Source organism: Apis florea, unplaced genomic scaffold (assembly GCF_048593485.1).
Source record: "Apis florea isolate Af1SG1 unplaced genomic scaffold, ASM4859348v1 contig_3496_pilon, whole genome shotgun sequence".
Taxonomy (NCBI): Eukaryota; Metazoa; Arthropoda; class Insecta; order Hymenoptera; family Apidae; genus Apis; species Apis florea.
The window spans coordinates 583274-608068 of NW_028256773.1; the positions used below are offsets into that span (position 1 = coordinate 583274).

The window sequence follows — 24795 nt, forward strand, 5'->3', positions numbered from 1 at the left end:
TAAAAAATTTAATTCTAGGGATATTTAGAACATATATTATATGTATTTGTCGTTGTCCCGGGAAGATTCGTATAACCTCTTCTTATTTATACAATATTTGTAAGAAAATGCATATTTGTGCCATTTCATGATTGCTGCTATTAAATTAACAATTGCTCAGAATAAAATCTATGTTTTTTTGTAATTTAACAAAAAGTGCATTTCAACGAAAAATTTAAAACTTAATAGTCTATCTTTAACAATATTAAATTAGGACTACTTCCTAAATTTTCGAATGAAATTCATAATGAGAATGATTTTAATGATAATACATTTATTGTAAATTAAACGTATACAATTATAAAAATATTTTCAATTAAATAAATTTTTGATTGATTAAATAGATATTATTTAATTTTAAAAAATATTAATAAACAACATATTTGCGTAAAAATTGTGTATTGGAGTGATTGTTTAATTTTATAATCCAAATGTCAAAAAATAAGTTAAATTTGACACTACCTCCTGGTTCAATAGAACCAGTTCCAGCTGTATCACCATCACCACCAGTACCATCGTTACCTATTTATTCTGAGCCACCAGTAATACCAGAGTAATTAATTTTTTTATTTAAAATCTATATTATTTAAAATGAAAAATGTATTATTTTTACATATATATTAATTTCTATTTATTTTAATCATAGTGGAGTTATGGGAAAAATGAGTATAGACGCTATTCAAGAAAGGTTAGAGGAATTAGAAATGGATGAAGAACAAAGAAAAAGATTAGAAAGTTTTTTAGGTCAAAAAGAAAAAGTTGGGGAATTATGTGATGAAGATTTTGAGAAACTTGGTGAACTTGGTGCTGGCAATGGTGGTGTTGTTATGAAAGTGAGACATAAAAAATATGGATTAATAATGGCAAGAAAGGTATTGTTCATATTCATTTTTTACTTTAACTTGAATTAATACAAATTAATACAAATTAATACATTGAAATGATATAATAATAATTAAAACTTTTCAGTTAATACATTTAGAAGTTAAACCTGCAATTAAGAAACAAATAATCAGAGAATTAAAAGTACTTCATGAGTGCAATTTCGCACATATAGTTGGATTTTATGGTGCTTTTTATAGGTATATATTTTTTATTTAACATAAAATAATAATTACCTATAAAATTAATGTTTACATTAGATATAAAATATCTATTTATTACAGTGATGGAGAAATTAGTATATGTATGGAATATATGGATGGTGGTTCATTAGATTTAATATTGAAAAAAGCTGGAAGAATTCCAGAACCTATACTAAGCACAATTACATCAGCAGTAAGTATATTAAATAATTACTTTTATAAATTCATAATCTTTGTTATTTTATCCTAATTTGCTTAAGATTTATATTTTTATATTTATTATAATTATATTATTATTATAATTAATATTTAAAAACATTTTCATTAATTAATTTCATTAAATATTAGTTATAAAATTTAAATGTAAATAAATTATTCAGTAATAAGTTTCCTGATATATAATTCCATGATGATATTTACGAATACATAATCTTCTTAGTTCATCATATATCCAAAGAAATGCACCAAGTGGTAAACATGGCCAGTACCAGTAAGAACTCAATGGCATGATTTTGAGTATTTTTTCAGTTTCTGGCACGTACAATAAAATACCAGTTAAAACTATTTCAAAAATAAAGGAAAAATTTAAAAACCAATTATCCATTCCTTGCTGTAAAATTGAATTAACTCTTGTTTTACACATTATTAAATCTATAAGTTGAGTTATAACAATAGATAAAAAATATCCAGTACGAGCTTCATTTAATAAATTCATTCTAGTATCATAAGTCCACGTTTGACCATAAGAATCTTGTAAATCATTAATTGTTTTATCCTCCCATTCAAATCTCAATCCACACAAACGATCGGGTAGAAATCCATTCAACATCAATATTAAAAAATAAGTAAAAAAACCAGCTAAAGACTGAGTCATTCCAATCTGACCATAAGCTAATGATATTAAACGTTTGTTTACAAGCCTATCATATTGTGGATTTCTTGGTGCCCGTTTCATTATATCGGATTCTGGATTTTCGTATGCTAATGCTATCGCTGGAAGTAAATCTGTTCCAATATCTATACAAAGGATCATTTCAAGGATAAGAGGCAAAGGAATAGCAAATAAAATGCTACTTAACATTGGCAACATTTCAGGCACAGTAGACGTTAAAGTATAAACAATAGATTTTTTAAGATTGTCAAATATCAGTCTACCTTCTTCGATACCAGTTACTATTGATGCAAAATTATCATCCATCAAGATCATATCAGCTGCATCCTTTGCTACATCAGAACCACTAATACCCATGGCCACTCCTATATCTGCTTTTCTCAATGCTGGCGAATCATTTACGCCATCACCAGTCACCGCAACGATTTCACCCAATCTCTGGCAACTTTCTACAATGAGTAGCTTTTGTTGCGGGGATGTTCTTGCAAAAACAATTTCATCATTTCTTTTTATAACATCATCCAATTCTTTGCTGTCCATGTTCCTCAATTCAATACCAGTAACAATAATAGCACGTCTATCATTATTTAGTTTATCTATGTCACCTATTACAGAAACTGTTTTTTTTAGTTCAGCTTTTGCTTCACCTTCCAATACTTCTCGTTCAAAAGCGATTATGTGTCCTTCGCTTATTATACCGACTTTTTTCGCTATAGCCATCGCAGTTACGGGATGGTCACCTGTTACCATGATCACTTTAATACCAGCTGTTCGACATTTTCCTACAGCATCAGGCACAGCTGGCCGTGGTGGATCTATAAGACTTATTAATCCGACAAATCTATAATTTTTCGTAGGAAAATTGTACTCTTTTGGAGATTCAGTATGAAATTTATAATCTGGACCATAAGTATCATGAGGTAAACGAAGATCACAGTAGGCTAATACACGTTCTCCAAGATAACCGAATTCCGAACAAACTCGACGACACAGTGCATAATCATGCGGTGTCATATTTTTCGTTTCCCCTTCCGCAGTTAATATTGTTTTACATCTGTCTAGAATTACTTCTGGAGCACCTTTCAAGATCATAAGATATCCATCATGAACTTTGTGTATTGACATATAAAATTTGGTTGCTGAACTGAATGGTATCTCTGCAACTTTTGGATGCATATTTCGAAATTCCTCCGTTGAATGTAAGTGCTCACAAAATCTGAGAATAGCTGTTTCCGAAGCATCACCAATTACTTCTCGTTCTTCAATAGGTTTCAATAAAACGGCTTCCATGATGAATTCCGCACGCAAGCAAAGAGTTGCACTTTTAAGCAGCCTTTGAAAATCTGCTTTTTCTATTATCAAAGTTCTTTCAAGGCCTAATCTTCGATCTGGTGGAAAATTATATCTTGTGTGACCAACCCATAAATTAGATACACTCATCTTATTCTGCGTTAGAGTCCCAGTCTTATCTGAACAAATAGTAGAGGTCGATCCTAAAGTCTCCACTGCTTCTAAATTTTTAATTAAACAATTCTTATTCGCCATTTTTTGGGCAGTTAGCGTCAAGCACGTGGTAACAGTTACTAATAAAACTTCTGGTACATTGGCAATTATAATGCCAAGTAAATAAGTAGTTGCTTTTATTACATTAGAATCAATCATCAGCGATAATCCAAAGAATAACACTCCAGATAATATTGCAATAGTAATAATTATTTGAACAAAGTGTCTTATCTCTTTGGCTATTGGTGTTTCACATTTTTTAAGTTGTGCCGTGAGGCCAGCAAGGCGACCAATCATTGTTTTATCACCAGTAGCTATTACTATTCCAATTCCATCCCCAGAAACAGCAAAGCTAGAAAAGAAGGCCATATTGGCAGATTCTAAAGGATTTTCATCGGTAGGATAATCTGTACGAAGTACTGGTTCACTTTCTCCAGTGATACTTGAAACTTCAACTCTAAGTTCGTGACAACTGATGATTCTAATATCAGCTGGTATTTTGTCTCCAATTTTAATTTCCACTAAATCACCTGGGACTAAATTTTCAGTTGGTAAACGAAGTTTAGTATTTCCACGTATTACTGTTGCAAAAGTCGGTACCATTTTTTTAAATGATTCCATTACCTGTAAAATATATAAAAAAGGATATGTATATTGAAGGATATATATATATATACATGAATTCAACATTAATTTCAATATGATAATGATTTGTTTACCTTTGTAGTCTTAGTTTCTTGTACATATGCAGCAATACCAGAAAATAAACAGATTAAAGTAATAATAAATCCTAACCATTCTGAGCCACCAGTTACACCTTCTGTTAATAAACTAATTCCACATAAAACGAAACACAATATTGCACAAGCCCACAATAAAGTAGCGAATCCATGAAACATACATTTTATAAACTTGATATATTCTGGAAGTACTTTTGGTGGTGTTAGAGCATTTGGTCCTATTTCATGTAAAATTCTCTCCGCTTCTTCTTCAGTTAGGCCATATTGTATATGAGTATTTAATTTCTCGCATAATTCTTCCAAAGGTATTATATGATCAAGAGTATGTAATTCTTCTTGAAGAGCTATCAATTCGCTTTCAGTAAGTTTTTTCTCGAGTGGAGTAACAGTTACTTTTTGCAGTATTTTAGATAATATTTTGATCATTTTTAAATATATTAGCTTCACATACATAGATGTAATACAAATTCGAATTGAGTTATAAAATATTAAAAAGACTGTTTCTTTCAGAGTTCAATTATTTTCATGGCCTTCTTGTTCGATTTTTCGATTATATGAAAGAAATTTCGGACTTTATATATGTTTTTTTTAATTGTAACTTATGAGAAAACTTTAAACAATATTCAATTGATTCATGTCAATATTGTCATAGGTTTTGAAAGGTTTAAGCTATTTACGAGATAAACATGCGATTATGCATCGAGATGTAAAACCAAGCAATATCTTAGTAAATAGCGCTGGAGAAATAAAAATTTGTGATTTTGGTGTTTCCGGACAATTAATCGATTCTATGGCTAATTCATTTGTCGGAACAAGGAGTTATATGTCGGTAGGAATTATAATTATAATTGTACTATATATCATATGTGCATTATTTTTAATTTTAATATATGTAAGAGATATTAAAATATATTAATAAAAAATATATAAATTATTCCATTTTTAGCCAGAAAGACTTCAAGGTACACATTATTCTGTTCAAAGTGATATTTGGTCTCTAGGATTATCACTTGTGGAAATGGCAATTGGAATGTATCCAATTCCACCTCCAGATGAAAAAACTTTAGCTGCAATATTTAATACTCCGACAGGTCAACCACCTGCAGAAAGTACAGCTACAAATAATGCTTCTACTCCAACGCAATCCCCAGGACATAGTTAGTTGATTTATTTCTTTTTTTTTTCATTTAATTTTATATTTTTCTTATATTTAAATTTATATGAAATGTTTTATTAAATTTATTTCTTTTTTAATATTTCCATAAATATTAAGATTATAATAAGATTATTTTTATGTAGATACGGGTAGTCCAAGACCGATGGCTATATTCGAATTATTGGATTATATCGTGAATGAACCACCACCAAAATTGCCTGCTGGTATTTTTAGTGATGCTTTTACAGATTTTGTGGATCGTTGTTTGAAAAAAAATCCTGCTGAAAGAGCAGATTTAAAAACATTAATGGTATGTAATTTATTTTATATAATTGTTTATTTAAATTAAATAATTATTATTTTACTTTTTTTTAAATTGCAATGCATCTTTAATTCTTAGAATCATGAATGGATTAAAAAAGCTGAATCTGAAAATGTAGATATCGCTGGTTGGGTATGTCGTACTATGGATTTACAACCGACTACTCCAACGCGTTTAGCGAATGTACAATCCTGAATAAATGTCACTCTTACATACTTGACTACCTATATACGCGTTCAGTACTCTTAAGTTAATTTTCATTTCTTTTCGTTCTATTAATATGAACAGTGGCGTCTATAAACTTCATTTTTTTTTCTTAACATTATAAAGTTCATAAAATGAAGATTTTTCGCGATTTTGAAAACAGACTTATTTATAAGAATCTGTTATATTTTTTTCTTTTCTCTCGCCTTCTCACTTTTCACTTTCTTTTTCATTGTATTTTAAAATTTGCTCAATCATTCATATAAACATTTGAACGAAAAGCATTTATTAAAGAATTTAAGAGCATTAATATAGATTTCGATATGTCATTTATTCTTATTCTTTTTCTTTTAAATGGATATTTACTATTTAAATACATAAGATATTAGTTATTAATTGTATCATAATATATTCTATATGAGTATTGGATTTATGTTTAAGATATTAAATTATTTTTAAATATATATCGTAATCTGATTTTAAAGTCGCGATAACAATTGTGTTTAATTTAATGAACATGATTGAATATATGATCACTTTTAATGTATATATGATATCATAAAATATAAAAATCTACATTGACATATTTGCATGTATAAATACGTCACTGTGTTTAATTTTTATTTCATTTTACACATATTTTGTATCTTTGACTTATATTTTTGTTGAAAGTATGTAAGATAAACGATTATCCTTATAAGTTTAACGTTATTGTACACTCATGGGCAAGTTGTGTTTCCTATGATAATACAAGGATACATAAATGGGCATCGGATTTATGAAGATATAATTTGAAAAAAAAAAGCATTAACTAGAAAACATATTACTAGTATAACATTTGTACCTGACATTCGTAGAACATTATTCACACCATTGAAAAAAAATTTTTTGTTTTATCATTGTGAAAATATCATATTTTTTACAAAATATCAGTCCGCGATAAAATTAAATTTAAAATTATAATTAAATAAAATAGTATTTCATTAACATAAATTTTTGTATATGTATTATTTTAAAAAAATATATATTTCGTATGATAATAATAATAAAAAAGTAGTATTTAGTAGAATACTATTGAATAAAAATAATATCATCAAAAATAATATGTGACTATTTTATTAGTCATTGTATAATATGATTATAAATAATATTTTATTGTAATTTATATAAGGATAATTATGAAGTACTATTTTATTAAAAATCAAGTAATATGAAATTTTCGAATTATAACAAAAATATCTATGATAAACAAATATTTTTTTAAATATTTTATTTTATTTTATTTTAATATTGTATTAAACTATTATATTTTTAAAAATAAATTTTTTTTGTGGTATTATATTATATATCGCGGTCTGAAATGTTACACTTCATAAAAATTGATAACATAACTTTGATGCGTGTCCATGTGTTCATATGATAATGAATCTATACAATGGAATGTACTGTATAGTTATGAATCAAATCTTTCTTGTGCAATTTTTGCGAACTATGTTTAAAAATTTAGCCATTCATTTGGCTATCTTTATATTTACATATATTTCAACCATTAAGTATAATAATTAATAGATGTTAATAATTTTTATTCTATTTATGATTAAGGGAAACAGTTTAAAAAGATTTAAATTTTTTGAAACTTTATTCAAAAAAAGCATTCAATCAAAATAATAGAAATGTAGCAATCAATAATTTTTTGTTATTAATTATATAGTTTTTAATTGTTTCTCTTAATCGAATAATATTTGGTCCATGATGATAGACAGATGTTTAATATTGTACAATCCAATAGACATAGTTGCTTACCATTGTAATGTGCTGATAAAAATGTTTATATGTACATAGTATAATGATAGTATAAGTATTCTTATTCTATTGTTCAAAAAGTTATATGTTTCAATTCTTTCTTTATCGAAAGTATCGAATGTAATGAAATTATTAACTGAAAATGAGAAAAATTCGTATATATATATATATAAATAAATAATATATATATATATATATATATATATATATATATATATATATATATATATATAAAGAAATTATATAATCTTTCTCCTAGTTATTCATGTTTGCTTAGTCATTACTTTTTTTATATATGCGATTGCAAGTGTAGATGTTAGCCTTTTTTCCGATTTGGCTTAAAAAAATATCGGAGTGTATTATGAGCGTATTGTGATGTTTGTAAGCATAGTGGAAATATCCACTTATGTGTTTAAGCGTAAGACGCCCAAGAACTGATCTTTCGTATTATGTTTATATATCTTATAATGATGTGCGTAATGCTATTTACTATAATGTGGTCTTCATAATACATTATAAACAGAAAAAAATTTTTTTCAATAAGTCCTGTTAAAAAATTATGTAAAATGTATCATACAGTTAAAGAATTTTATTCACTGAACAGTGAATTTTAGCTGTCAAAAAAATAATTACTTCTGGAACTTATTAAAAATATATGGATATTCCTTGTTGCAAATTTGTGGATAATAATTGCCACTGTATCGATTCACTGTCTAAATGTTGTAATTATTCAAAAAATAAATTTATCTTATATTCAAATATATGTGTTAATATTATTTGATTAATTAATATTGATATCTAAATTATTAATTATTAAATGTATATTAACAACGATTATTTTTTTATGTAATGTAGTTACTTAAAGATAAAAATATCCAATAATTAATTCGTATTTTTTATTTGAATATTTGTTATATAAATACAATAATTAATATTTTAGTTTATATAGATGAGATATAAAATAAATCTAATTTTATAATATGTTTCAATAAATTATTAAAATTGATGATGTATTTTTTGAAATTAATTTTAAAAAATTATTTTGATTTACATATTATTAAAATTTATTTTAAAATAAAAATTTACATATAAGAAAGAGACTAAAAAATACAAAGAACTTAACTAATTTTATAATAAAAATGTTTTATTCATTCACTGATCGCCAATTCATCAAACTCGCTTTTCGTTTATTAAAAGCAAATACAAGTTTTCTATTATTCGTGGCAGTTAAAATATCTATGAATCTAATATAGAATACATATAATATTTATGAAATCTAATGAATAATTATATGACATATATTTATAAAAAGATGTATCGAAGATATTTGTTTTTAACATCTATTGATTTTATTAATTTCTGTGATTGAATTGAATATAATTTCTGTAGTCATCGCTGTAAATCAAAAAAGATACATTACATACTCAAAGTTTTTACATGTACGTGTATGCACAAAGTAATACCATAATGTTACATTAAAATTTTTATTTCTTTTATATTAAAATTTCATAAGAAAAATTTAATAATATTTTAAAAACGAATAATTATCTTTTTTTTAATGAAAAATTACAAAATTTTTAAATTATATTATTAAAAATTAGAACAGTATTACGATAATATTCCTAGATAGCGAGGAAATATGTATACTTCTTAATATAATAATATTATAATAAATTTTATATATTATAATATAATATATGATTCATAAAAATTTTAATTGTTAATTGTAATTAAAACTTTGTCTTTTGACTTACATAACTTATTCGTTTTAGTTCATGCTAGAAATCTTGTTTTTATTATGATTTAATTAATTTGTGCCATCATTTATTTTTAAAAATTGCGCTTTTGTTAAAAAATTATTAATATATTATTTCTAGCTTATTTATATACTATTTTCATTTATAACACAATTAGAAAATATTCATATATTATATATGTATAAATATTAGAAAAAGTATACTTGGATAAATTTTTTTAGAAAAACATTAATCTCATTACATCCGTTTACATATTTTCTATTGCAATATATCAAAATAATACAAAAACAATGTTACTATGTAATATATGATGTATAAACATCATGAGTTGTACTTAATAGGCTGTGATAATGTATTTTTTTTATTAAAAACATAATCGCAATCACACTACTGTTTGTTTTTCTTTATTGCTTTCTTGAATTTTGAATAGATTAATCTCAAAGTCTATCGATATAATATTATTGATTCTTATGAAATTAATATAATATTAAGATATTTGATTTATAATGATTCTCATTTACCGAACATTTTCAATTGTTTTTTTTTGTAACAAATTTTATAAAAATCATTTAATATATATTAAATTATAATAAATCTATACATTAACCCTAGAAAGACCAAGGGCTTCACGAGCTTACTATTTAAAAAGAAAAAAGAAAAAATGTTATTTTTCTTATCTTAAAAATTTCCAAAAAATTATTGTTATTTTTAATTTCAGGATTCGCGTGGAAAAATCGGTAGATATATTTCTTTCTATTTTTTTTCTTTTATTATTCTAGCTGCATATAAAACAATGATGCGTGACATTAGATATCATATTTATGATATGATATAAAACAAAGATAACGAAGCATAATGTTATATGATCATTGCAAGTTGTATTTTTTCTTGTTTACTACATTAATTTTGAAACAATCGAACAATTATAGTTTTTTTCTTTCAAAACATATAAATAGAGCAAATTCGTAGAGTCTTAAAAAAAGTATATAGTATAGACGAATTTCGTTTTGAGATTTGTTAGTAAATTGTATTTTACATTTTTATTTTATTTCATATTTGATATTATATCTGACGGCAACAATGATTATAGTAATGTTGATGATATAATCGAGTCAGTAAAGAAAATAATAATACTTTTTATGATCTATAATTAGTTGCAATAAGCAAACTGAAAATTAAGATTCACGTTCAGAATGTTCAAAAAATAATAACGAGAAGTGCAACAACAATACAAAACATTCAAATATTATAATTTGCGAAACTTGTGAATAATCATGTGTCAAATTAAATTCTACCACGATATATATCTATCCTTATAATTGTATTGCGATTTAATTAAATAAATTATTAATGAAAAATTTTATATAAAATATTAATATACACTTCTATTCATATTCTGCAATTCAAAATTATCCAAATATTCTTAAAATATTTGTTTTTAAATCACACTTTTGGATCAAAAACATAAAAAATGTAGATAGATTCAGCATATTTTTTTTCCCTTGGTCTTTTACGTAACGGCTTAAGCCTACGTTTTTCTAGGGTTAAATATTACAAATTTGTTAAATATATTACAAGATATATCTACATAAGCAGAATCACATTAACTATTTGTAAGAAGGGCGATACTTTATCAAATGTGCTAAGATCCACTGCTGTTCCTCCAACAAATATTTTTAAAATCATGTTATTAGTACGATTAACTGTAACTGTGGCAGCTTTCGTTAACGTTTGATTTGTAATACCACTACAATGTGATAAATCTAATAATTCTAATTTTGGTGCAGATTCAATAAGATTAATCATTGTTTGATCTGTAAATTTACAAGAACGACATTCTAGTCTTTTTAAATTAATCATATCTCGTAAATTTAAATCCGTTACTAAATCTAAATAACTCATTATTAACACTTCTAATTTTGGTAAAGTTGCTATAGCAGCTATACCAATATTTGTAACTCGAAAACATGCTGTAACAAATAAAAAATTCATATGAATTACATACGAATTATTTAAAAATTATATTTAACTTACCGGCAATGTCAAGATATGTAAGTCTCAAACATTTTGATGCTAAATGGGAAAGAAGTTCGTCCATAACACTTGAATTGAAACTAATTTTTAATATTTTAAGATTAGTTAATTTTGCAATGTGTAACATATCATTTGGTTGTAAAATAAACGAATTATTAGAAATATCTAATGTTTCTAGATTTTTATAATGTGTGCCTATAGCTTGGATAACATTATCAGATATACCAATACATTTATTTATTGTAAGGGATTTCAAGTTTTGCAATTTTGAAATTGCCTAAAAAAATAAAAATTATTTACTATAAAAATTTTTAAAAGACAAATTAAATAAATTGAAAAATGTTTACCTCTGATAAAAATTGTTCTTTGAGGGAAGTACAACATTCTAAAACAATTTCTTCAATTGTTTCTAATGGTAAATAAAGTAAGCATCGTCCACATATTTTACCAGAATCCACTTTGAGATATTGTAATTTTGGATTAACTTTGAATAATTTTTGTAGATCAATATCACAAACATAAGTAGTAGAACCAAGGCTAAATTTTGTAATATTATGGCAGTTATTGATTAATGAATTGATACCAGATGGGGAAATGGTAAGACCAGTAACATCTATTTTTTGTAAATTAGGACACAACTTTCCAACAATAGTTAATGTACTATGTAATGTACTATGATGTACATTAACTGTAGCATTTGACAGATTTATTTCATTTAAATATAGACCACATCGCAATAAAACTTTTCGTATAGTACATGTAGTAATTTCTCTATATTTTAATAATGCAGGTAAGAAACCCCACATAGAATATGATAAATCCAGTCTTTTTACACTATGCCAAGATTCAAGGCTTAATGCCTTCCATCTTTTGCACACTACAATTATTGAAAAAGTTTTATATATACATTAAATTAAATTTATATATTTCAATAATAATAATATTAATATTAAAAAAAAAATCATATACTCAACCTCTTTCTATTCTAATTCTATCTACAATTGATAATTGAAGAAAAATATGTATTAAGCAGTCATCATTTAATATCTGAATACTAGTATTTGTAATATCATTTTGTATATAATCTTGATGACATTGTTCATTGATTTCTTTTTTATTAGATTTTGATTTATCTTTTACATTATAATATTGATTTTCTATACTATCTGGTTGATGCCATGAATGAGCAGCAAAGATTCTTAAATCTCTATTGTGTAATCTTACATCTAAATCACATCTGGCTCTATAAATCATTGTTATATTGTTATAACAATATTATGTTATATCATAATATCAATATTCTCTTACTAATAATTTTCTAATTTTTTATTTATTAGATTTAAGTTACCTTGAAGCTGCTTCTACAGTGTGAAAAGTAACAAATGCATAATTACTGTTTCCTTGATTTCTTCGTAAGAAACAACTTTCAACATTTCCATATTTAGAAAATAATTTTATAAGATCTTTAAATGATGTCTAAAAAATTATATTTTTATAATTAAATATTTTTTATTAAATTATAATTAAAAATATATATACAAACCCTTTGTGCTAAGTTACTAATAAATAATTTTCTAATTGGCACACCATCCTCTGTAACAGGTGAAAAGCCGTATATAAACGGAAAACCTGTAATAGATAAATGTGAAAAATTTATAATAATCATATTAAAATACGTGAATTAACTAAAACAACAATTTTATTACTCATTTCTTCAAGGATGTGACTATGTTGTAAACTGTCAGAAAAATCAGTCATTATTGTGGTTAATAATTTATTTTCTTCTCTACTTTTTTCTTTTGTTGTTATCTTCATTCATGGTCTAGAAATCGATATGTTTAAAAATAAAAATATATTCATTTGTTAAATAGATATATCGTTGATTTAAATCAACGTACATCTCTTTATATTTTTAATATACATATAAAAAAAATTTATTTTTAATATTATTATATTATTATTTAAGATATATTACATATATATTAAAGAAAATTTTAGAAAAGAAAGAAGAATATTCTTACAAATATAATAATCTTCTTAACACATGTCACGCAGGGAGGTTATACATGTAGCTATATTCGAAATCGAAATATCGGGTGTGCGTGTGACACAAAAATACAGGAGTCAGGTAACCTTCAAAAGACAAGAAAAAAAGCATTATATGAATAATATACGTGTTCTATGTTTTCTTTCTAATGAATATAATAAATATTTATATTCAATATTCTTTCTCTATTAAGATATATAATAATATATATAGATTATTAACTAAGAAACAAATAGAAATATTAAAAAAATAAATTTGATAATTTCAATTTTAAATTCTTGTCATGTCAAATATAGAATAAACCAATCATTCGATACATTTTTGTGCCTGTTAATCCAGGATGCAGAGAATACATTACTATCGTAATTATGTCATATGTCATATACGACATTATATTGACTCAAAATGGAATAAGATAACAGCGTTAATGGAACGACAGGAATTGTAACTAAATATAATAATAGTCATATATATCACATGCGATCAGAGTTGCCAGATGAGCACGGTATACTATTTTCTATACCACTAAAAATGGCTTAATTCCCCTACTGTAAATTTTCGCAGGAGAAGAAATATATGATATTAGATTATTTCTATTGCTAATGCTATTAAACAGAGATATGGTACAATACAATGCCAGAAACAGAAATCTGTCTTGTACATATCTTTGTTTAATTTAACAATGGCAATGGAAATAATGTCACGTATTCTCCTTTTAAAAAATTCACAGTAGGGAAATTTAACCATTTTTAGTGGTACAAAGAGTGGTAGTGTATTTATCCGATAACTCTGCACATGATATTATCGATTCAGAATGGAATAAGATACTAGCATTACAGGGATAGATGAAAGGAATTGTAACTAAATTACATTTCCGGATTAAAAAGTGTTCGTTTTCATTCATTCCCTCTTCATTTGTAGATCTTCACATTTTTATTTTCACTGACTATTATTGCTACAAATAAAACTATATTTATTAAAATTATACATTAGTAAGCTGCTATCAAATGTATATAATGAATACATTACGATTTATCTGTCAGCGAAATATTCATCAAATTCGTCACTTTCATAAATGGTACGAATTAATATTTTGAAAATATATAATTAAACAAAATATAATATAATTATATAACCTCTCTTTTTTTACTTAAAATATACATAAATAATATAATATTTGTTCTGTAAAATATATGAATGATTATATTAAAAAAATATAAATTATGTATGAAAGTATAAATATATATAATTTCTACATTAATATTTGATAATAAATATATTGCTTCAATAAAAGAGTTGATATAATTTTGTAATATTAGAAAATAAAAGCATACATTTTTATTATTGTTTTAATGTTTTTAATGTTTTAGTACTATTCAGCAGACAGAAGCAATTGCTACAATTAGCACACCTTCTTTGGAATCTGTTGCTACACAAAATGAATTACCAGTTAATTCTAAAATAGAACAAATTGCTAATCAAATTGTTTCTTTAAATCTTATAGAAGTAGCACAATTAAGTGAATTACTTAAAAAGAGATTAAATTTGCCAGATGCAATGCCTATGAGTAGTTTTGTTGCTGCTCCAATAAAAGCAGAAGTATATGTTATTTATTATTATTAAAAAACATTTATTATAAAACTTTTATTATAAAAACATTTTAAAATCAAAGAGAAATTATACAAACTTATTTAATTTTAGGAAGAAGTTGAAGAGGCTGCAGTAGTACAAACTGCATTTACTGTTAAGTTAACAGGCTTTGATGAAAAACAAAAAATTGCTTTAATAAAAGAGTTGAAAACCATATTACCAAATTGTAATCTTGTACAGGTAATTTTTTTATCTTATAGTAAATTATAGTTTTTATACTTATATTACATTATATTACTTTATATTACTTTATATTACGTTATATACATTATATATATATTATACTAAATCATTTTATAAAATATTTTAAATTCCTTCATTAATTTTTAATGATTGATAATTTTTATATTTTTATATTTATAATATAAGTTTCAAAATTTTCATTAATTGATGAACTATATATAAATTAGAATAACTAAATAAATTAAATTTTTGATTGTTATATATATAAATATTATTATGAAATTAATATGAGAATGATATTGAAGTTAAATTTTATTCACAAGTTATAAATTTAATAAAAAATTAAAAATTTAATAAACAAAATTCAATATTAAATTAATTTAATATATTATAAAAAATTAAATTATCAAATATTTTTATATATTTATATATTATATTTGATTTAATATTTTTATATATATTATATATATATAATACATATTATATATATTAATATTTGATAGATATAAAATTGAACTGATTTAATATTATGAATGAACAATATAAAACAACTCCAAAAAAATTAATATTTATTTTTTTTTCTATTATTATTTTTTTGATTATTCTTTGATTAACTATATATTTTAATTATATATTAACTATATATATATCTTATATATATAAGATTTTGTGAAATATATTTGATTTATATTTTTATTTTCTATAGGCTAAAAAATTTGTAGAAAATACACCAAATATTATTAAAGCTGATCTTTCAAAACAAGATGCTGATCAATTAGCAGATGCTATCAAGAAAGTTGGTGGTATAGTTGAAATTGTTTAATTTTTTTATTTTTTTATGTATATATATTCAAAACATTTTATTATTGATCTAATATAATTCTGTAATTATCTTCATAAGAAATAAATTATAATAAAAAAATAAAAATTTTTCCAATCCATAATTTTAATATCAATTTATTTCATTAAACAAAATTAATATAATACAACAAAATATAATAAAATATTTTTTATATTTTATTATTTTTTATATTTCAAAAAATATGTATATATTTTATAAACAATTATTGTATTTTTAAATAATAATTTAAATCATTTACATAAATCTTTATATAAAAATCATAATAAAGTAAAAAGTCTGTATTCTTTGAAGTTCATGTTTTATTGATTCAATTTTATCAATTACATTTTTAATTATGTTAAATGTTCATTTTAAAAAATTTATAAATAATAAAATCTAAAATAATAATAATTGGAAAGCATTTAATTATAAGTAAAGATTTTCTTTGTTTAAGTTTTTTTTATATAATTAACTAACATTTCATTAACATTTTTTCAAATAAAAAATATTTAAATTAAAAACACATGTGCGTTGATAAGCTATTTGATATGCAAAATATATTTCTGTTAATCAACGAATTGAACAATTGGCGCTGCGATAACAGCTATATAGATAAAATAAGGGCCGTATCAACTGTTTGATACCTTTTCTTATTTTGCTATTTAATATAAAAAAAAAAGAAAATATAATTTGATAATAGTTTAAAGAATATAAACTTTCTAGTGTATATATATATATCTAGTATATGTATATATAAAATTTATTTTTATTTAGAAAGAAAATAAAAAATTTTTTTATTAGCCATGGACATAAATAGAATATGGATTGCGACGCTACTGTGCCACGACGACTATTGCCACGATGGCCGAAGAGACTGACACAAACGATAAAACAACGATGGAAAGTATAGCGCAAAATATACTCGAGGTTCGTGTCAGCCGTGATCAGGACAGTGCGTGATAACGTAATAGTGCCTTTCGAAGTGTCGAAAGAAATCCTAGTACTAACAACACGTTATTATTCCGAACTTTTTCGATCATTTTGACAGGTCAGTACCGGAGGTGGGTCTGCATCGAACGAAGTAGCCGCATTAGAGTTTCAAGCTTCACAGGTAATATCGAGGCTCGAGGAAGCTGTAGAGAGGGCAGCCGACGGTGGCGGTACCACATGGAACAATCCTTCCGGATTTCTTTCACAACCAAAAACTTCTGATGAGATATTAACTTTAATTCAGGTAAATATAGCGCTAGCAGAAATCATTGATTGACAACTGGTTGTTTCTCTAAGATTTACGAAGTGATTGGTTGATACTATTATGATCATGGCTACTACCGATCACGTGGTTATATGATTGTTGCAAGTCGGTTGATTGTTCTTATAGAATTATAAGTTGGCGGTTTTTTTAAAATATTTAACATTAATATAATCGTTCAAAACTATAAAAAAATTGATAAAATAAAATTTAATAATACAAAGTTAATTAAAATCAAAATTATATTTTATGGAAAACCTTAAAATTTATATTACAGGATTTGGTAATTCATGAAGATGCCCCACAGCCTGTTAAAGATGGTTCAACAGAAACGCCAACAACTCAAGTAACTACTTTGCCAACATTAACCGAGCCAGCAAAATTAGCTTTAATCGCACATACTATTTCCGCGTATGCGCTTGCACTTCCAAAATCCCATGCTCAGAGACTAGCTGGCCGATTGGCTGCAGATACAACTAGATGGCTGAGTCATATTTTCCGTTTCGTCGATTGTGCCTCTTCATTTCACGAGGACCATTTAGAAGGTTTAGTCAGAGTGACCAGATTGGCTCTACATCGAAAATATCCTCGTTATATGGAAGAAGGTTTTACTGCACTTGCAGCCTCTCCACCTTTAATTTACAGTTCTGTGGCTGCACCTTTAGGAGTTGTTCAACATTTGTGCAAACAGGTATAAAAACTTATAGCCTATAATTTAAAAGAATACAGTAATTGTAAATTTTGTGAATTCTTAATTGTAAATCTTTATTATAATTTTTAGCTTTCTTTGCCACTCCATTGTGTAAGGCCCATCCCCCATAACACAATGTTTGGATCACGATATAGCATGGATGTATCAGCTTTAGAACGCAGACTTGCAGAAGATACACAATCAAATAATGTGACACCACTTTTGGTATTAGCAGAAGGAGGCTCAGTTTTAACAGGACATTGCGATAATATTGCTAGACTACGTGCAATTTGTGATAAATATAATGTTTGGCTTCATCTTAGAGGTCATTCTTTAGCTGCATTAGCATTGAATAATTCTGCAAAAGATTTGGTGTGTTCATATCTAAGATTTATTTTATCTTACTTTTTTCTATACATTAAAAATATGTAATAAGAATGTTTTTGAATTTCAGCCTTCTAAGATTGCAGATAGTGTTACATTACCTCTTGGAATATGGCTTGGTATACCATCTTTGCCAGTAGTTGTATCCTTTTAGTATGCATATATTTGATTAGAAAATTGTTTAAATATCAAAATGTATGCTAAAAATTGTATACTAAATTTCTTCTTAATTTATACATAGACATTATATAGATTAACGGATACAAAAGGTGGTCGTCCAACTACAAGAGATACAACTTTGTCTTTAGTGTCAGGTTTAATGACCGATTCATTGTCAAGACGTTTACCAACTTTACCATTATGGACTACATTACAAGTGTTAGGTAGAGATGGTGTACATAATAGATTGAAGAGATGTTTTTTAGCTGTGGAAGAATTGTACAATAAAATTAAGAAATTTTCTTGTATAAGGATATTGGTAATATGTCCAAGCAACAATATCCTATTTTAAAAAAAAGTTTCAGTTTGTCATATCATATAATTCATTTTGTAGAGTCAACCACCTGGAGGTGAAACAGGGTCCTATACTATAAATGAGCTTCTAATAAATCCAGTGAACAATCCTCAGCTGTTTGAAGCTGTTGCTAGCGCATTAGTATTTCAATTTGTGCCTGCAGATAGAGATCCGCAAACAACAGAACGCGTTCCTCCTTATTACGATAAATTAAATTCCTGGTTAGGTCAAATTCTTCAAAGAGACATCGAAAATGTACAAATAGAGTTATGTGAAATAGAACATCACGGTATTGCAATTCGTATTTGTCCTTTAGAAAATCCAGAACAACCTCCCTCAACTGAAGACATAGATAATGTAATAGCTTGTTTGGAACAGCAGATAGTAAGTTTATTTTAAACATGATATATATAATCAATATTTCAACAATTATTTGTTAATTATATTGCTATGATTTATTTAACAGGAAATATTACAAGCAACAGTTGAACATAAAGCAACATTCGTGCGATTAGTCTCAGAAAATGATTCTTTACATTTAGTAGAAATGCCTGGTTGGGCAGGTTTAGGTGGTGTTCGATATGCTCCTCCTACTTGGATTCATGTTATGACCGACCAAGCAAAAGAAGAATTGAATAGATTAAACACGCAATTAGTTGAAGCTTTACGAAATACGGATGCGGCATTTTCTCTAGGAGAAGGAGCCGATGGTTTAGCTTGTGTACGATTTGGAATGGTTACACAAGATACAGGTAAGCAAAAATTTACACTTTTTATTCCTAATTTCAATTATTGTTATTTAAAATAAAAACTTAAAATAAATTTTTTCCACAGATGTAGCCGAATTATTATCTTTAGTTTTACAAGTTGGTCAAGAAGTGGAAGCTAGTTCTAAATTATTGGATACTATATCTGAAGTGGTGAAAAGAGGTATCGAAGCTGCACAGACAGATTTGGAAAGAGAAAATGCTGAAAAATTATGGCAAGAAGGTATTCTTAGACATGTGCCTGTTGTGGGAACTTTTGTTAATTGGTGGAGTCCTCCCTCGAAAGAAACTGGGGTTCGCGGACGCAGTTTAAATTTACAAGCTGGTACATACTTATACGAATTAAAACTTTAAATATGAAGTCATAATAAATTAATTCGCTACAATCTTTAAAATATAGGAGTTGTTGAGAGTACAGAAAATATTTACAAGTATCATATGCAATTACAACCTAATTCCACGGTAATTAATGGATCTGGTGCCAGAACTCCGCCACAACCTCTTGTACAGACTCCTGTTGGCGCGAGCAGTCAAAGTCATAGTCGTTCATCAAGCCATTCTAGTTTGCAGAGTGGGAAAAGTATTTCTGTGATCACAAATACTACCTCTCACCCGCAGGTAAAAGAAGAATCGGGTGAGGTGAAGTCGTAGTAAACATTAAATGACACGGTTGATTGGCAGAAAATTCAGTTCAATAATTTCAAGTTTACGAACTTGGCAAAGGAACAATGCTCTAGGTGAAACGTTCGAGTGTTTCCAGTAGAAGCTATCCTTTACATTTGCAGAGCACAGCAAAAAAATTAGTATCCCTAAAGCATTGAAGAGCTTCAAAAGTCGACAAAGATAAAGATACGCTGTTCTCTCTTTCGTTCTTTTCACAATAAACTATTTTATGCTACTTTTTTTCTGTCATTTTATATATCAATCGTATTATTTTTTTTTTTTCTCACCTAATTCTCTCATTCTCATCGATGATTCAGTTTCAGAAACACTTGAAAAGTCTGTCAAATATGGCTTGTGTACTTATTAGACTGATAACAAGATGTTATTTTATCCTGAGTTTATTTGATAAAAAGTATTAACTGTTTGTATTTTATTAAAGTATTTCTCTAAGTATTTCTATAGCACAACATTTAGAAATATATTTTATTATGTTCATGATACAACTTTAAATAATTATTTTTAAGTTTTTAGTTAAATGAGTATCAATATTACAGTATAAAAATTAAAAACTAAATAATAGGCTAATTAAGTTTTCAAGAACAGTTTTACATCGACTTTATATGCACATAAATTCTGAATAAATTTTCAATCAAATTTTCATTATTTTTTTTAATTTTTATTTTCCAAACAATGTTCTTGCATTTATAACGAATGAGACGATTTTTTTTTTATAAAGCACAAAATATATTAACAATAAATATTAAAAAACATGGATTTATAAATTCGTGATCACTTCGAATATTAAAAAAAATATTATATGCAAGTATTAAATTTATTTCAAAAAGTTAAGCTTTTTTAAAAATACAACGAACTGTGTAAAAAAAAGAGAAAATCAGAACAATGTTCCGATTTAAAAAATAACCAAAGAGATATAAATTTACATTCAAACGATTCGAATTGTTATTATGTAATAATATATAATTTACAATCGGATAAGAATTCTATCAGTTTAAGAGAAAACATAAAAAAGATGTTCACATTACTATAGTATACTCAGTAAATTGTTAATAGATACATTGAATAAAAAGAAATTAAACTGTATGTATATTTATGTACCAAATTGTTGTAATAATGTACTACAATTCAATAAATGATTGAAGAGTAATATAATAAAATCTTTAAATACTTAAAAAAAATTAAATTTTAATATGAAATTTATTGTTTTTTATTTCAAAACTAAGAAACATTAAAAAATTAAAAAAATTATAAGAAGTAAATAGATATTTTTAATACATATTTATTTACATAGAATTAAAAATTATATGCGTGATTTTGAAATAAAGAATGTTACATAAAATTTTTAATTTAAAATCATAATTTTTAACACAATTTTTTAACATATATATCCTGATAAATGAAATTTAAAATAAATCCTATGCTTTTTGTATAAAATATAAAATAATATACATACACTAAGTATAATAGTTGAATATACACAAATGGATCTTATATTTTTTATTTTCTTTTTTCATAATATTCGTGTTACCATTACAATAGGAGGAATTAAGTCTGGAATATGGCAATTAGACGTAATTCGCAATGCACAAAAACAGTATCGATTAACGAGTTTCATTTTACTCTTATATATGCCTCTTAAAGAATTCTCTTTATAATACACGCTTGAAAATGCTTCTTTCTGCGCGTACAAAAACACCATAGAAATCTTAAACTTACACAAAATCTTGATAGCCTCTGCACACTTTGTGAATAAACGTCTTTCGCACGCCGAGAGAGAAAAAATGAGAAACCAAAGAATAATATTTCTATTTTTGCTCAATATTTAAAGGCTCAAAGATTTTAATTACATTTCTTTTTTAGTCAAATGAATGAATTCGCGTATCGATGCATATATAACGATCGCATCAAAATTTGTTTTTGGTAAAGTATGTATCTTAAACTGTACAGTATGTAATCAATTTGTTAATCAATTTTTTCAATGGATCGATTTTAAATATGATTTATGTGAGATATAAAACGATAATTTACTATACGTTATTAATCAATTAAGTGCTTCAATATTCAATAGATGATGAGAAATATTTCAGAAGTTAATGCATAATTTTATATTTATTATAAAAATTTGATCCATGAAATTTTACACGCTGTATAGTCTATTATACAAAACAAATTCATTTCACATATATTTTAAATGAGATTAAAACAAAAGAAATTAGAAAAATTCTGTGATTATTCAAAATAACAATTCTTATTTAAATTTGCATAAGTATAACTTTAAGAAATTTGAATTTTAATTAAATGAATTTTTTCAAGACAAAAGTACATTAATATTTATCTTTTTATTTTTAAATTTATTGAAACTATCATTAAAATATTTTGTGTAAAGAAAATACGAACATACCACAATAGGAATGGTATTTACATCGTTTGGAAGCGTTATTTTTCAAGAATCGATTATTAATGAGATTTGAATATTCATTATGAAATCAGATTCGAAAAATTAGCTTTTGCGATAATCGAAACATCTTGTTCGATAATCTTGACATTTGATTTATTTTTTCCTCTTATCATCTAACTTTTAAACATTCTTAATTAAATTAATGAAAAAGTTTTATAGGCCAGACCAATGCACCAATTAGAAAAATTTTTTACGTTCTATATCCGTACATTTCCATTCCATATATATATATATATGTATATATATGTGTATAAGGAAAAGTTGGATAAAGCTGAGATTATTTGTGTAAATCAAATAGGATATCAATAGGATATTTTTTCATGATAAAAACTATGATATGCAATTAAAATGTATGGTACGTATGAATTAGTTTCAATTTGTCTTATAATACACGTATAGTGAACAATTGACGTACGATAGTTTTTTTGTAAAAAATTTTGAAAATCAGTGAAAAAATTTAAAAAATATTATGTCAATGGTTTCGTCCTTACTTATAACTTTTAAACATCGTTTTAACGTAACGTCATTAATGTAAGTAGTATCGTTGTATTCTATGATTTTTATACAGTATTTTAATATTTCGTTTAATTTTTTTTATTTGAATTCTGAAATATAAATATTTAACTAAATTGTTTTGTTCAAAATAAGACAGAATTGTTCATTGAATATATATTTTTTAATTCTAACACTAATAATGAAGAAGACAACAATTTTAAAATGTTAAGATGATAAATTAAAATAAGTAAATAAAAATAACTTTCTTAATTTATTTTTAAATAATAAAAACAAAAATAAAAATATTTTTTAATTTTTTTTTTTTTTCAAAAGACTGATTTTTTATGATTACGTCTTTTATGTTGTCTAGGATTCTTTTTATCTTTTATTTTTTTGTTAGAATAAAAGATATATTGAGTATTCTGCTTTATCCTACTCTTCCTTATATTAGCATTTCTGAAAATAATTAATTTTCTCTCTCCTTCTTTTTTATCATACATTCATACACACGTATTCGCATACATACATATTTTCTCTCTATCTCTGTCTTTCCCTCTTTCTTCATTTTTCATGCAATTACCATATCAAAATCATGCAAAAATGAAATGCGGTTTGAATGAATTCATCGGAAAAAGTAGTTCTAATGTCATCTCGCACAGATTTTTGCTCGATAAGATGATATAGATTGACAAATGATTAGAATCAAATTTCTATCAAGAATCTTCTAGATTCTACGTATATTTAGAATTTATCAATATTTTCAATCTCTTTCGTGAATTTGTATTGATCTTTTCTCTTCTTAAGAATTCTCAGATTTTTATATCAGATTGCAAATCGAACATTTGAAAATATGTTTTTTGTGCAAGATAATTTTTCTTTTCCTAATATCCAATCCTTTATATGCCTTGGATTATTAATAACCTCTTTTTAGAAGAATTTTTGTAAATTCGAAGAATACTGTATTGATCCCGTTTGCGCATTTCTATAACAGTCTTGAATGACAGAGACGAAAGTTCAAGGTTTTTCTTTCAACTATCTCACGTTGATCGTGTTTACAATATCCCTCAATATTGTTTTTTTCATTGCTCCCTACTGATTACTAAAAATTATATGTACTTTTATTACTTTTATTATCTTAAATTTTAAAATAATATTCACTTTTCTCAACATTGATACAGTAGAATCAAATATATGGTAAAATCAATTTTATTTTAAAATTATTTGATTATTGATTATTACAAAACATTTTATAATTTTTTTATTAATTAATAGATATTGCATTATTGCAGAAAGTAGA

The 24795-nt window shown here is 25.3% G+C and overlaps 5 protein-coding genes across 8 annotated transcripts; 3 read left to right on the plus strand and 2 right to left on the minus strand.

Moving 5' to 3' along the window:
* The first annotated feature begins 59 nt into the window (after positions 1–59).
* On the plus strand, positions 60–5952 carry Dsor1 (mitogen-activated protein kinase kinase 1). The gene is made up of 8 exons (XM_012491928.3): positions 60–592; positions 686–911; positions 1009–1121; positions 1206–1317; positions 4912–5088; positions 5206–5416; positions 5559–5725; positions 5816–5952. Exons 1-8 carry the CDS (start codon positions 471–473, stop codon positions 5930–5932), a joined length of 1245 nt encoding a protein of 414 aa, XP_012347382.1. The 5' UTR covers positions 60–470; the 3' UTR covers positions 5933–5952.
* Positions 975–4843, minus strand: LOC100863468 (sodium/potassium-transporting ATPase subunit alpha-B). Its single transcript, XM_003697516.4, has 2 exons — positions 4239–4843; positions 975–4143 (listed from the first exon to the last, which is right to left on the minus strand). The coding sequence occupies exons 1-2, from the start codon at positions 4710–4712 to the stop codon at positions 1501–1503; spliced, it is 3117 nt and encodes a 1038-aa protein (XP_003697564.2). The 5' UTR covers positions 4713–4843; the 3' UTR covers positions 975–1500.
* A 2915-nt stretch (positions 5953–8867) lies between the features above and the next one.
* LOC100866824 (putative RNA-binding protein EEED8.10) lies at positions 8868–13930 on the minus strand. Its single transcript, XM_003697541.4, has 9 exons — positions 13900–13930; positions 13557–13668; positions 13242–13357; positions 13079–13164; positions 12884–13011; positions 12510–12778; positions 11883–12412; positions 11536–11812; positions 8868–11471 (listed from the first exon to the last, which is right to left on the minus strand). Exons 3-9 carry the CDS (start codon positions 13348–13350, stop codon positions 11086–11088), a joined length of 1785 nt encoding a protein of 594 aa, XP_003697589.1. The 5' UTR covers positions 13351–13357; positions 13557–13668; positions 13900–13930; the 3' UTR covers positions 8868–11085.
* mRpL12 (mitochondrial ribosomal protein L12) lies at positions 13382–16359 on the plus strand. 4 transcript variants are annotated; one of them, XM_086913193.1, is made up of 5 exons: positions 13382–13663; positions 14504–14660; positions 14953–15181; positions 15284–15412; positions 16122–16359. In XM_086913193.1, the coding sequence occupies exons 2-5, from the start codon at positions 14590–14592 to the stop codon at positions 16236–16238; spliced, it is 546 nt and encodes a 181-aa protein (XP_086769319.1). In that variant the 5' UTR covers positions 13382–13663; positions 14504–14589; the 3' UTR covers positions 16239–16359. The 4 variants fall into 4 exon arrangements, with proteins under 4 accessions (XP_086769319.1, XP_086769320.1, XP_012347385.2 ...); XM_086913194.1 differs by lacking the exon at positions 13382–13663 and adding an exon at positions 13879–14026; XM_086913195.1 differs by lacking the exon at positions 13382–13663 and adding an exon at positions 14078–14439.
* Positions 16360–17057: 698 nt separating this feature from the next.
* LOC100866587 (putative pyridoxal-dependent decarboxylase domain-containing protein 2) lies at positions 17058–21187 on the plus strand. Its single transcript, XM_003697539.4, has 10 exons — positions 17058–17183; positions 17305–17490; positions 17786–18199; positions 18290–18571; positions 18654–18725; positions 18825–19061; positions 19137–19481; positions 19564–19849; positions 19932–20189; positions 20265–21187. Exons 1-10 carry the CDS (start codon positions 17118–17120, stop codon positions 20513–20515), a joined length of 2397 nt encoding a protein of 798 aa, XP_003697587.1. The 5' UTR covers positions 17058–17117; the 3' UTR covers positions 20516–21187.
* The last annotated feature ends 3608 nt before the right edge of the window (positions 21188–24795 follow it).